Here is a 15,605-nt window from a genome sequence, read left to right on the forward strand (position 1 = left end):
ATCCACACGTTTCACCTGCAGTCTCAGGCCACACATGCATTCCTGTTTCACTTGCAGTTTCGGGCAACACACACTCTTGCTGTTTCACTAACAGTCGTCCCAGGTCACACATACATGCAACTCTGTTTCAACTGCAGTCTCGAGTCATACATCGCTTGGGCTATTGCCTCCTCGCACACATCTAGCAGTACCGTCAGGTCATGCAGTGCTGCTGCCTCCACCGCAGTCTCAGGGCTCATTCGCGATCATACGCAGGGTTTTAAGTGGGCAGGTTCTCACCGGTGCTGAGGACCAGCAGTTTTTGAAAGGGGGCCTTGAAACAGGTCTCTATTAGGCTCTGTTTTGTGCCCTGGCACAGGCGGTCCGTTTTTTTCCAGACTGCAGTGACAGCAGGCACATCGATGTGGACGTGCTCACACTGCTCACTTGTAACTAGTGGAGAAGTTATGGCATGATGTCATGCTATGTGAGCCTTGTAGGGGAGGGGAAATCCTTTAAAGAGTCATTTTCTCTCTGGATTTCCCTTCTCTTTTTGAAACTCTGGAGCAGCAACATTGTGTTGTTGTCACCAGAGCTTTAAGTCGAAGCTTTTTCAATATTATATACAAGCCATAGTTGCTGCTTATTTATCTTATGCAACTAACAACCATTGCCAAAGCCAATAGTCTTGAATTGTTGTAGGTATGATGTTACTTGTTGTATCATATATCTGGATGCAATGACAGATACAAAATCAAATTTCACAGACAGATACAACAAAATACAAGTCGAGCAGCACACTATTCCAAGCACAGATTTGTCCTTTATGTGTTTCTAAAACACGCCCTTAATTACATTGGCAACGCCCCTTTGAGAGACCCCCCAGTTTTTTCATCCCACTTAAAACCCTACCCTTACCAGCTGTGGTAGCAGATCACACATGCTGTGGGCGATCCTTGTGCCCTGGTAACACTCGCTGTCAGTGACCTGGGGAGTAGCGAGAGAGATGGGCATTGTAACGACAGTAACATCATCCCAGAGCGAATGAGTGCAGGAAGTTGCAGGAGGGGGAGGGCTGCGCTGCAAACGGTGCCCCGTCGCCAAGAGGAGGGAAAGGGTTGGAAAAGAGCGGGCAGTGCCCCGGGCAGCGAGGGAGTGTGAGTGCAGAGGGCGACACAGGAGCAAGGAGTGCCTAGAGCCTGCATCACTCACTCCGAGAACGGCAGACACCATGAGCGGCAGGCAGCCCGGGGTCCGTGGCAGGCGGAGGAAGCCGGACGCGCACTCCAAGGTATAACCACCTGCCGTGGGGGCCGCGGGAGGGGCGCAGGGGAGCACTGCAGGTAGAGCTAGGGCACGCAGGGCAGCACTTGGAAGCTTGCAGGGGGGCCAACATCTCGTCAATTTAGTTCCCCCATTAATCTACTTGTGAGCGGAAGAACTTTTTAACATGAGAAAGATAACATTGTAGCTTTAATCGGCAGGATTTGTGCAAATATTTGTGCCCGCCTCATCCAGTGTGAACTGTGCGCACGATTTAGGACTGTGCACAAGTAATTGTGTCTCACGCAGAGGTGATGAGCCGGTAGGAACTGGGGCGGCGTGGAGGCTTGCTGCCGGAACGTATGGGGTTAACTACACTTTCCTCGCGGAGTGCGTTCACCGGAGAGCACGGGCTGTGATTTCCACACAAGCTCACTTGTTCTGCGTCTCAGAGCAGCAGCTCACCTTTACAAAATGAATTACCCATCTTAGTTCACCTGGAGGAAAGGCAGTTTATTGTGGTTAGCCTGAGTGACGGGACGATTTCAACTCCGTGTGCGCGAATATTCAGAAGCTACTGTATCTCTAAACGACAGGCTTCAGGACGCGCACGCGCACTAGTGAGCCAACTGAACCTCCCCGTCCCCCGTCCAAGTTGCCAGGGCGACGGCTTCCCTGTGCCTCTATCTGCTCTCTGGAAGTGGGCTGGTGACTCTTGCAGCGTCAAACTCTTTAGTTTTTTTGTGGGTTTTTTTGCAGAAGGGTACGGTACCTATGTGTGTGTGTGTGTGGTGTTGTGTTCGACACCCTAGCAGTGCATTTAGACAAAAAAAGTAAGTGGACCGGCAGTTATTAAAAGCAGCTGCTGAGTGGGGCTCTCGATTTTTGCCCCCACTCTCAAGGCGAAAAAAAATCTTAACTCAGCAGCAGTACCACCCAGGGGCGCAACTAGGTCTTAACTTCGGGGGTGGCTAACATAGCAAATAAGGGGCGTGGCTTAAGTTAATCAAGGGGGCGGAGCTAAAATGGCAGACAAGCAGGATCAGGTAATGCTCAGGCCAAGCTGAGAAAAAGAAGTGGCGATTCTGCATTACAAAACTGCACCTTGGTATTCATCATACACCGCATGGAGACGCTTTCCACAGAGGCTCAAAGCAAAGAAAACACTCTTCCAACCACACACGCATAAGGTGTAACCTGCTACTCACATGGACAAGTGCTTCAGCATCGCACATAGGGGTAGTAAGTGCTCTACAAATACAATATAATACGCCCTGCATTGTCTCTCTCTCTTGGAACACAATGACTATGTGAGGACTGTGCCTGCCCTCTGCATTAACGTATCTCAACTATTGATGAAAAGTGTCAGAATTGGTAGGACTGATCTGTCCCGTCGAAGGAGAATTCCAAACAGGCTATGGCTGAAGGATGCACTAGTTGACAGTATAGATTGGGTTCACAAAGATGGAAACACTCATGGCACAGCTTTGGGAGAGCACTGGTTATGGGAGCAGACCCAGGAAGGGAGGAACAGAGATAGAATAGGAGCCGCAGTCCCCTGAGTATTCTCACCTGCGACAGCAGTTGGTGAGTTACCTTCACTCCACGATGCTCTATCACATGTTTGTGTCACTACAGTTTTATTTTGTTCCGTATGGGGTTGGCTCTGTGGACCTGAATCTGGAGCTTGCAGCTACTTCACTTCTTTCCATGGAGGATGACAGTGTCTTCCACCTCAGCAAAGTATCCTGCCTTTCTTCTCTTAGGTTCTCTGGCTGGATTCAGGCTGCTGGGAGACTGGTCACACTATTGTTCTGAATGTTAGCAGTAAAATTCTCTGTGCTAATGTGGAGATCTTTTGGTTCACATTTCTTACCTTGTATTTGATCATATTTTCTCTAACCTACTCCAGACTTTCCCTCGGATAGATGGACCATGGCAACGCATTGATTGGCGCGTCCTTGTGGTGATCTTTTGGGGGGTCTCCCTTTTCTCTCTCCCTTATCCCTTTTTCCTCCCAAGGGTCAGTGACAGACCTCACCTCAACCGCTGTTGATATTCACCATCATAGGAGACTGAGTGAATTTGACAGCAATTATGCAGTCTCGTCCATACTGAATCTCGATCCTAACACCATGCCCATGATGTCCCAGGTGCCAAGATGCTCATGTACCATTTCTCTTAAAACAACCGTTGACATGTGAGGCCCCTGTGCCCAAAACAACATGCGCCACCTATCTTCAAGCATAGTTCTCCGTCTGGGGCCAATGTTTCCCCCAAAGCAGCTGCTGCCTTGCCTTGTTAAAACAACTGAATACAAATTAAACACACCAAAAGTGCTTAGGTGAAATCCCTGCATTCAGGCAAGGATATCACCTCGGTGGCAGCCCGTCTCAAACAAAACAAGAGGTGTGGGGCAGGGAGGGTTGTTGAAACCTTTCAGAGGCGGGCTGGCAGGGCTTGGTTCTGGGCCTCTCCGAAAGGGTAATTAAAATCACATTCTCGGATGCTAAAGCATCCTATGCTACACACAGCCTAAAAAGAAATTTAACTGGGGAAGAAAGGTTTCCATGCTTTAATTATTTTAATGCGTGTCAGTAAAGTGTCATGCGGTCATGATGTCTTAGCCTGGCAGACATGTACAGTCATCTGTAGCTGTGTACCTTCATTTTGTACTGCCGTCCCCTGGCCATTCCACCAACAGCTTCACTATTCCCATTCAGCAGAAGACGTACATTCTTTTTATAGTGCAGCTTTGAGAACACCCACTTTTTCACTACTGCTGAAGAACGTGGATTGTCTACAAACAGCACAAGTTCTGCAGATAAAAGAGTACGCTTCATGTATTCCCTTCTTTGAACCTCAGCAATTTACACAACGTTCAAGCAGGTTTCAGGCCTCCTGTTTCTGTGCGCGAGTAGCTTTTCCAGTTAAGGTTTTTCTGTAAATTCAGGCACTTATAGAAGTGTTCATCCCGTTACGAATTTAGGACTACAAGAACCAGAATGCAGAGAAAACGTTAACTGGACATTTCTAGCGCAAGGAATGGGGAAACGTGAGAATACTGCATAATTTCCTTATTCACGTAATGCCTATTGCCTATTTACTACGAGACAGCTTTCAGGACATTCACGATTCTGGGTAGTCAATTTTTTTTTCTTTCCACTGTCAAGTTAAAACCTTCACACCTCCCAGCAAATAAAGTCTCGCTTCACGCCATCAGGCTGGGTTCACAATGCACCAGAGAATACCGAATCCCAGCCAATCCCACTGTAAACAATCAGCAGAGGTGTGTGGGTGGAGGCGACTACAGGAGGCAGGCGGGAGGGGTGGGGGGGGCTAATTCTTCCAGCCGTAACCAGAGTGGATGTAAGAAGGGCTAAAAACATAACAAAAGCCTCATTTACATTTAAATGGTCTTTTACAGACCTGTGAAGTACTCGGGCGCGGCTGCAATTAAAACGTCGCCAGCCGCGAAGCTGTGTCAGCCCAGGCTGACACACACGACGGGGGGGGCTGAAGCCCGGTGAGCCCAATGGGTGTTGCGCGCCTGCAGGGGCGCAACTAGGTCTTAATTTTGGGGGGGGCTAACATGGCAGATGAAGGGGCGTGGCTAAGTTAATCAATGGGGCGGAGCTAAAATGGCAGATAATCAGGATCGGTTAATGCTCAGGTCAAGCCGAGAAAAAAATGTGGTGAAATCTGCATTTGAAACTGGACAACAATTAAAGCACACATTTTTGTTAATTTGATGCATTTATATGCACACACACACACCCACATTTCCTTAAAACCCTACAACCCTTCAACTCATACCAACCCTAAAATTGCCCCCCTGGCACCCCAAAGCCTATACCTACCCTGAACCCTAAAATTAACCCAAAACCCATACCCACACTGAACCCCAAAATTACTCCTGGCACCCTAAAACCCATTACCACCCTGAACTCTGAAATTACCCCCTGACACCCCAAAACCCATACCCACCCTGAACCCTAAAATTACCCCTGGCACCCCAAAACCCATACCCACCTGAACCCTAAAATTACCCCTGGCACCCCAAAACCCATACCCGCAGTGATCCCTAAAATTACACCCTTGCCCCCCAAACCCATACTCACCCTGAATCTTAAAATTACCACTAGCACACCAAAACACATACCCACGCTGAACCCTAAAATTAACCCCCTCACACCCTAAAACCCATACCCGCCCTGAACCCTAAAATTACACCTGGTACCCCAAAACCCATACCCATCCTGATCCCTAAAATTACCCCCCCCCTGGGACCCCTAAACCCATTACCACCCTGAACCCTAAAATCACCCCCCTGGAGCCCCAAAACCCATACCCGCCCTGAACCCTAAAATTACCCTGGCACCCCAAAACCCATACCCACCCTGAACCCTAAAATTACCCCTGGCACCCCAAAACCCATACCCGCAGTGATCCCTAAAATTACACCCTTGCCCCCCAAAACCCATACTCACCCTGAATCCTAAAATTACCCCTGGCACACCAAAACACATACCCACGCTGAACCTTAAAATTAACCCCCTCATGCCCTAAAACCCATACCAGCCCTGAACCCTAAAATTACCCCTGGCACCCCAGAAACCATACCCATGCTGAACCATAAATTACCCTCTTGCCCCCCAAAACCCATACCCACTCTGAACCTTAAAATTACCCCAGGCACCCCAAAACCCATACCCATGCTGAACCATACATTCCCCTCTGGCACCCCATAACCCATATCCACCCTGAACCCTAAAATAGCCCCCTGACATTCCAAAACCCACACCTGCCCTAAACCCTAAAATTACCCCTGGCACTATAAAACACATACCCACGCTGAACCCTAAAATTAATCCCATGGCACCCCAAAACCCACACCCACCCTGAACCTTAAAATTACCACTGGCACCCCAAAACCCATACCCATGCTGAACCATAAATCCCCCCGGCATCCCATAACTCATACCAACCCTGAACCATAATTCCCCCCTGAAACCCCATAACCCATTCCCACCCTAAACCCTAAAATTGCCCCCTGACACCCCAAACCCCACACCTGCCCTGAACCCTAAAATTACCCCTGGCACACCAAAACACATACCCACGCTGAACCCTAAAATGTTCCCTGGCACCCCATAACCCATACCCACCCTGAACCCTAAAATAGCCCCCTGACATCCCAAAACCCACACCTGCCCTGAACCCTAAAATTACCCCTGGCACACCAAAACACATACCCACGCTGAACCCTAAAATGTCCCCTGGCACCCCAAAACCCATACTCACCTTGAACCCTAAAATTGCCCCCTGGAACCCAAAAACCCATACCCGCTCAGAACCCTAAAATTACCCCCTGGCACCCCAATCCGTAACCCACCCTGAACCATAAAATTACTCACTGGCACCCTAAAACCCACACCCACCCTGAACTCTAAAATTACCCACTACCACCACAAAAAAAAAAATGAACACTACAAACTTACACTACATTTGCATATTTGGAGGGGACTGTCCTCTTTGACGTTTCTATGTATGTAAGTCAAGAACAACATTCAAAGTAACCTAGACATGCAGGCAGTAGGTAATGCTGTACTGAAAAATGCATTAAAGTTACTGGGACTTACATAAATAAAAAACTGCTGCCCGCTCCTCTGATACTATACTGTGGAGGCTGGCTCATCAGCAGCACTGTGTGTGTCCTGGCATCCAGCCCCTCGAAGGTCTCAGAGTAGATAGGTGGGGGTCAAATGGCTCCTGGATTCTCCTTGCCTGGGCCTCCTCTGCTTCTTCCCTGGTGCCCTTGGATGCGAAAATAGCAAGATCCATGGCCCTGTTCACCATTTATCTGGTGAGCAGCGCCTTGGATGTGAATTCCATGCCATCCAAGTACACAGACAGCAGGGGCAAAGGGATGGCCAGTGCAGGTGATGCTTTTCCTTTGTAAATTAATTCCTGCTGGCATCATAGCCCAGGGGTTGCTGTCTGCGCACTTGTATGAAATACACATCTATACAAGTGCACAGACAGCACCCCATGGGCTATGACGCCAGCAGAAATTCCTTTACAAAGGAAAAGCATCACCTTAACTGGCCAGCCCTTTCCCCCTGCTGTGAAAAGCATCACCTTAACTGGCCAGCCCTTTCCCCCTGCTGTGCACTTCACACCCCATGCTCACAAGCGATCAAGTGCTTAGGTGAAATCCCTGCCTTCAGGCAAGGATTTCACCTCGCGGCGCCACCGTAAAGGAAAACAAGAGGTGGGGGCAGGAGGTCACTCACTGAAGCAGAGGCTGGCTGGCTCGGGCTGCTGGGCCTCTCAGAAAGCATAAAAAAAATCATTCTCCGATCGGATGCTATCTTGCACCATTTCAGTGCGTGTAATCTTAGCCCGGGCAGAGGAGGCGACGGGGGGGGCTGAAGCCCGGTGAGCCCAATGGGTGTTGCGCGCCTGGTACCACCCATCACTGCTTTTGATTTAATTTCAATGAAGACTCGTTTTTTGTTATTTCATAGTCTCATCATTTCAGGACTGAAGCTTTTTCGATATTATATACAACAAATCCATGGTTGTTGTTTTTTTTTCTTATGCAACTAACTACCATTGACAAAGCAAATAGTCCTGGCTTGTTATAGGTGTACTGTTACTTGTTGCATTATATATCTGAATACAATGACAGAAGCAGCAAAATAGTTTTTAGCTTTAGTGTTTTAAAGCCACGCCCTTAATTAAATCAGCCACGCCCCTTTGAGTGACCGCCCCCCACTTAAAATCTTGGGCTTACCAAAGATATTTTAAGGGCCACTTTTTTTCCTCCATCTTAAAAATCTATTATTGGGCCATGTTCCCTTACTCTAAAATTCTTACAATATAAACTCACAAAAACAATTGGCACTTTACATAACTAGATGTTTATGTGCTATTGGGGCCCCATTCAACCCAAGGCCAATTATGAGATATGGGAGACTCCAGGCCCCATCATCACATTCTACGGGGTGACCCCATCACTTGGCATTACGTCTGACCCAAATTAGAGATGGACGAGCCAGATAATTAACAGAAGGGCCAGCACTTTAAGTGGGCCGGGCCGCAGTTCCGGTACTACTTTAAAACGGAAATTTAAACATGTCCAAATTTGGCCCTATATTAATGTCCTTAAGTCTACTGGCGAAAACACCAATCTTTATTTGAGCAATGATCGTAAAAATTGTTAAAATAATCCTTGTCAGTGATTTTGTACCTGTTTATATTTCACTTTTTTCACTTTTTTTTATCTTGCATTTCCTATGAGTGTTAGCTATTTTAAAGATAGTGTGGTTCTGTATTTTTTGCGTGTGGCATTTTACTCTTGCATATGAGCCTCCTCCGATAATGGTCCACAGTTGAGAACTCCTAGAGTTGGGGCTGAAGCAGTGCGAGTTTCTCACAGTACCTTGTCAAGGGGTCAAAAAGAAGTTCAGAGTACATGGCCATTCAATGCTTGGCCTCTCTGCAGGGCGCACAGAGGGGTGGCCATGTATTCCGATTGCAAGTATGATTCTGTGCGAAGTGTGTGAAGGAGTTGCACAGTTGTCAAAATATTGACAAGGCAAAAGTAAAACAAATGCAGTTCTTACAGGTGAGTGAGTGGGTGCGTTGAGTGTTTGGGGGTTGGTAACGTGAAGGAGATATGAGGAAGTGCATTTAGGAGAGAGAGAAAAAAGGATGCTGAAAAGGAAAGAGATGAGGTGTAGGATATGCAGATGGATGAGACGTCGAGAGAACATTGGCATACATGTCTAACTCAGAGTGAACATACCAGGAGTGATTGAGACACTCTAGAGACCACTAACCCTTCAACACGCCTTACTAATTGTTAACAAGTAGCGGTTTTTAATGGACCCCCTCTAGGGTTTACTTTGAGGTCAGGGAGAAGAGGGGAAAGAACCAATACATACAATAATCAACAGAGCTCCCTCGTGACCTTTAAATTATTCTCTCAGGGCACAATCTCTGATTCCCAGGGTAACAACATGTCACAATGTTTTTACTTTTTTTACATTATTTTTTATTTAAATTATTTAATCTTTTCATTTGATTTCTTTCTTTAGTATTACAACATTTTAAAAAGAATTATTTTCTATTTTCTCATTTGAAGAAGCATTTGTTTTCATCTAAACATTTGTTCCTAAACACAATTCTACAAATACAACATATTAATAACTCATATTCAAGGTAGAGAACACCCTATTCACAACCATTCATTCACACTCATTCCCATACACCACTTAAATTACACAAACTCACAAAACAATCTAATTTCTCTCTTTATCTGTTGTCCAACATGAACCCAGATGGGTGAGGTTTTACAAGGATTTGGCCAACGCGTTTCGGTGGAAAGAAACAGCAATGAAGACCACCTTCATCAGTACCCTCCAGATAACTCAACTGTTCTCTACAACCTGGAGTGTTAATCTGAAAGATATACATGAAATCATGTTACTCCCATACCCTGCATTTATATGAACAATTTTTATTAAGGGAGATATTGTATGGACCGACCTCACATCTCACACTCTCCTCAACATCAACACTGCACACTATTAGGTTCACCTTATATCCCTTAGATTGTGAGAAAATATTCATGACAGAGTGAAAACACATACAGCAAATCCATAAGCTATTTAACTTTTCTCCTCAAGTCCATTCTTTCAGATTTATTTATGATGGACCTTTGTACTTCCTACGGTTAAAAAATCTATATACACTTACAACAATATCTTCTTTGTGAACCTTCTGTTCTACACAGTTTCTCTTGATGATTGGAATGGGAAGTGTACCACAGTATTATTTTTTATCATATCTAGAAGGAATGGAGCAGAACTTTCAAGACTTTTGTAAAGGATTGGTTTACTAAATCATGAGTTCTAAATTTGTTTCCTGTTACCATTTTCTTCCTTTTCGCATATAGAGGCGGTATACTTCACTATTCTGCACTTTCTCTTGTTTGGCGTCACACTAATACCCTAAAAACAAATTGGGGGCCATTTTATATAGCAGTTATTTATGCATTACACTTTATTGCATCAGCCTTTTAATGATCACTCTCTATTTACCTTAAAAAATACAAGGGTCGTACTCTCTTTGTTTCACATCTGCCCAGCGTATGACCGGTGTATACTATCAAATGTTCCTCTGGGCCTGAAAGTCCCTAGAGAATACATTTTTTACATTAGTTTAAGGGCTGATTCAAATGTGCTAGTCAACCACCCTGTCTTACTTAAATGGTGCACTTAGTTCAATTACCTGTGCTTTAATTTGCTTTGCCAATTTGAGTTTCCAGAGCCACCCCGATTTGCAGTTCTACTCCTGGCTTCAGGGACACTGTTCAAAGTGAGAGGAAAACCAATATTTCTAAATGTATCAAACATGTACATACTCAACAGTACATGGCTGAAAGTATTATAGCTGCAAGATTGATCTCTGCGCCCTATCTACGTCCTCTCATTTAACCATAACCGGCGCTGCGTATGAGCTGTACAGGCTTCGATTTTCAAATTATCACCGTTTGTTATACCATACATGCATTTTGTTTCCCGCTACCTCACATACCTTTTAACAGCTTGTGTACAATTTTAAAAGTTCCACGCTAGCTCACAAACCTGAAACAGCAATTGTTAATGCACAGTCTCATTATTTCAGACTTGAAGCATTTTCAATATTAATTATTCACAAGAAAATTATTGTTACTCATTTACCCTAAAAGGGTAACCGCCACTGACAAAGCCAATATTTCTAACTGCTTTTACGTGTATGTCAGTTGTTGTGTTATATATGTGCATGCATGAACCCAAAACGCAGTGAGGAAACAAAATACTGGCCAGGTGGCACACGATCAGAATCACAGAAATGTAGTTCCTGTATTTAAGAGTGTCCCTGTGGCATATATCTGATGGACAATTGTAGTCCAGTTGAATACATGCATCCACAATCGGACCTATGAACACACCTAACTTTTAGGTTTATCTAATAACCACAAAGACCATAGAACATACTCGTATAGAAGGAGCTAAACACTTAGGTACATAAAGCAATCGTCTTGGTAATATATCCACACAATTAGACAGAACATGAACTGTGCCACAAGTTACTAGCTTGACAAGTTTATAGTTAAAACATATACATGTTTATTCTGCATAGTATAATTATATTTATACACAAAAACATTAAAAAAAACAGTACATCATAAAATTCATAAGAAGAAAATATTCACATCAAAATATTAAAATTGATCAAGAGAACAAATGTCGACGCAGCGTTTCGGTGTTGATAATAGGCACCTTCTTCAGGACTGTTTCTCTTAACTAAACAATGCTCTGGAATTACTCAGAGTCAACTTGCAAAGTTGCTTCCTCGTATGGCGTTGCGACACTGCTAAAGTACTCGTACCAATACTTCTACGTAGTACTATTCATGCAGTTCCTGTTCAAATTATCAAAGAAATCCACCCTGCCTGGGGGAGCCACCGATCTTAATTCAGGTGCTTGATAACACCTATTTCCTGTATAGTCAAGAATCGCTGTGGCAGTCAGTGATACTACACTGACTGTCGCAGAACTCCATACGCGCTGCCTGTGGAGGAGCAGGGAGATCGACGATTTTTAATTAGTTCACAGATCACCTCTAAACCGGAGGTCACCCCCGGAGTTTAAGAGTGCCGTGGAACACAGCATCACAGGCCCGGCCACAGCGATTCTTGACTATACAGGAAATAGGTGTTATCAAGCTAAAAGAGACTTTTGGTACCTTTTGAAGTGAGGCCAACAGTGAGATTTCGGATGTTTTTTTTTTGTTTTTTCCCCCTGTCCGATGATTATGCTGCCCTTGCTTTCTCTTTTTCTTCTGGCATATCCAGACATATCAGGTCGCGCCCTGATTGTTGGTACACATGCTCAGCAAAGTGGCTCCCCTATGGTCTCTGTACGAAGGTCTTGGAGGCTTTGACATCACTGATTGGCGGAGGCTACCTGAACAATAATCCCTGCTATCCAGTTTACTGAGGCAGTGTGTCACTCTCTTCAGACTTTAACGGAATGATCAGGGTAGAAAATGAGGACAAAAAATAAATAAATCATGTAAAGATATGATAAGGCTTCTTCAAAATTCAAAAAGTGCATTTATTTAGCATGCAGAGGAGTATGACCTTAGTACATCATATTATATCACTTCATCAACAAGGGTTTATTAAACATTATAGTTTTTAAACGTAAACTTGAAAACATTCCTGCCCATACCTCCCCTTTCCCTGACAACAATCGTATTAGTAACCTAAGAGACAAGTTAGTTGTCTTGCATACTCTAAAAGAGGCCTAAAGTCTTATTCTAAATTGAAAAGAAAAATGAGGCTCTGTGAGTTAAAATATTTGCCTAGGATCACACAATTTGCAAGCATGGCAGCCAAGACTTAATACTGGTGTTCTTGTTGGACACTGTGCAGTTCAGCCCATAGATGGGTAACTTTTTCTGTCTCTTGTTTTATAAAAATAATGCTTTTGTCTTCAACTCTCTGTGCATGAGTTTAGAGCATGGTGGCAGGCAGACGCCACAGGGAAGCTCTGCTTCTGATGGACTTGAGGGCACAAGGAGAGCTTGAGCTGAGCCAAAGCGAGGCATCTGACTCAAACCCAGAGCCGGACTGGCCGTAGCGGGCACCAGGCGTTTTTCAAGTGGGCCGAAAGGGTGGGGGCCGTTTTTATTACTGGGGGCCGGTTTTGCAGATTTACTTCAAAATTGGCCCCCTGTAACAAAAGCGCACCAGCAGTGTTTCCCAAACAAAACAGCAACCACGACCACCCCCCCACAGCAAGGCCCCACTGACCAATCACAATACTGCAAAGCAGTGTTGTGATTGGTAGGCACAGAGGTTCCCTTTACCAATCACAATGCCGCCACAGGATATGGGGCCTGAACACTGGACCTCTGTTGGGAACTCGAGATTGCTTTACCCTATTTCTTGAAGATAGATTAAGCCGTGGCACAGTTAAAGCTGTACCACATTTTACTTGCTGTTGAATGGGCAATCCATAGTGTTGCAGTGTGATGTGAGCATCACTGTGCTGATATTAAGATGGGCTTTGTTGGAAGGCGGTGACCCCAGGGGTCAAGAGGACTCTCCTAACCGCCTGGAACCTCCTCTCCCACAATTACTGCCGAGTCTTATCGAGGGGGAGTCCCCGCTGGGGAGGACTGATCGTACACACTGTCGACACACCACACTTATGAACGGACACCACACCGTGATTCTTTATCAAGAAAGACTTTATCAAGATTAAAAGTAGGGAGCAATATACAGCGATCGAGGGATCGCAAAGGTCTTGTAACGAGGGGTCGGGAAGCGGGACAGTCTCAGGAGGCCAGCGGGCACGCCACGCACCCTGCGCACAGTTCTCAATCCTTGAACTGGGGGGTACGGGGGGCTGGCGATGTGGCTTGCTGTCCTACTCACTTCGGGTACAAGATGATCGTGAAGGTAGCGACGAGGTCAGCAGGGCTTGGTCGGGAGTACTCCGTCGTACTCGTAAGCAGGTGGAGCCGCGACAGCGTCAGCAGGGCTCCGATGGTCAGGTCTTGTGCTTCGAGAGGGAGCCGCGACAGCGTCGGCAGGGCTCCGATGGTTCAAGTCTCTTCGAGGGGGAGCCGCGACAGCGTCAGCAGGGCTTCCGATGGTTCCGTTCCGTAGGTTCTAGGATGAGCCGTGACGACGTCAGCAGGGCTCGGTGGGTCAGAGTCTGTTCTCCTCAAAGTTAGCCGCGATCCGATCAGCAGGGCTTTCTTGTCCAAGATACAACTGCCGCTTAGATGGAAGGCAGGCTGTCTTATAGTCATCGCGCTCTTTGATGTCCGGACCCTCAGAGGCAGGAGGCCGGAGGTCCGAGGGCCAGGCGCCCGATCATCTGGGCGGTTGGTTCTTTGATGCTTTGGACCATGCGCCCAGGGAATCCCAGACGCCCATCAGGGCCTGGAGCCAGCTCACTAGGAGGCCCAATGTGCGATCGAAACCAGCCCCCAGGGATAGTTCAGAGGTGTGATGGAAACCAGTTCCTCGGAAGGGGGCCGGAGGTGTGAGGGAAGTCTTTGTTTCGGTTACTTGAGGAGTCGTTCACCCCCCGGGTAGATCTGGGCACGTCGGACGCGCAGGCTCAGCTGCAGCCAGGAGAGGCCAGGGGCTGCCGAAAGGGAAGAAGGCGGCCGGCCGGCCGGGGTGGCCACACATGGAGTCTGATGGTCACGTGCACGGGTGCAGGCAAGCGGTCTGGGGATCGTCTCAGGTCCGGGGTAGTAGTGTCATGTACAGTTCTGGGTGGACGGGAATCCGCTCCACCCGTAGATCTGGGTCTGCGGAGGTCAGCGAGGACCACGCCACGAGGCCGGGTCCAACAGGCTTGCTAAAGATTTGGCAGTGAAGGAGTGTCTTACCATTGATACAAGCTAGTTAACAACTTCAGAGTAGACTTGCTCTGCACCACACATAGATCTGGCAGGTTTTTGAGGAAATAAATACAAGACATGTCAACAAAGAAACTATCATCAGGAGTCTCTCTGAGCATGCACACTACCCTAGATAATATGAAGAGGTGCAGATTCCTTTGGATTCTCTTCTTCACCTGAACAGATTTAGTCATGTGAGGGGAAAACCCAGTTGGGTTCCTTCAATCATCCCTGAAGCGGGGGGAGGAGCTTCGCGGGCAACCAAGATGGCCGCGTAAGCTCGGAGCTCCACGGACCTTCCGATCCTCCTAATATATCCTGACTGAAATCCTGATCCACGAGGGTGGATTCTTATTGCTGATGGTCTACTGAGGCGGGGGCTGCCTTCCGCTTTCGAATCGGTGGTTCCTACGGTGAGCTACGTCGAGTTGAACTCCGTGCCGGTGGCTGTGCCATTGTCTCTCCGGTCTCCGCCACTCCGCATGATTGGACTGCGTAGTGACTGGCTGCTGTCCCTGATGGCGGAGTGCTAGTGCCTACAGTGCGCTCTTTCATCGGTCTGACCTAGCTGTCTAGCTCGGATTCTCTTCTTGGCTCGCGGGGCTCGGGCTTGGCCGGTGCAGCCCTTTGTCCTCATCGGAACCAACATGTCCGGCAGAGGGGACCCCGACAAGACATCGAACAAAGGCGTCCGCGGAAAAGCTCAGTCGCAGCAGAGCAGAATTGAGCGTTATGTCCAGCCGAAGACGCCGCCTGTCACAGGACCTTCTGCCAAGAACCTTGCATCTACGGGCTCGCCTGACGGCTCCGAGCCTACCCTGAGCGACATTATGGGGGCCATCAGCAGTTTTCGGGCTGACATGCAGCAGCAACATGAGATC

The 15,605-nt window shown here is 46.9% G+C and overlaps 1 protein-coding gene across 1 annotated transcript in view; it reads left to right on the plus strand.

Moving 5' to 3' along the window:
- Positions 1-1,163: 1,163 nt before the first annotated feature.
- LOC147659215 (centrosomal protein of 135 kDa-like) overlaps positions 1,164-15,605 on the plus strand; it is a 548,924-nt gene continuing 534,482 nt past the window's right edge. The window contains exon 1 of the mRNA XM_086951883.1: positions 1,164-1,270. Within this exon, the coding sequence (XP_086808009.1) occupies positions 1,211-1,270 (60 nt within the window). The 5' untranslated portion in view covers positions 1,164-1,210. The remainder of the gene's footprint in view (positions 1,271-15,605) is intronic.

Source organism: Lissotriton vulgaris, unplaced genomic scaffold (genome assembly GCF_964263255.1).
Source record: "Lissotriton vulgaris unplaced genomic scaffold, aLisVul1.2 SCAFFOLD_581, whole genome shotgun sequence".
NCBI lineage: Eukaryota > Metazoa > Chordata > Amphibia > Caudata > Salamandridae > Lissotriton > Lissotriton vulgaris.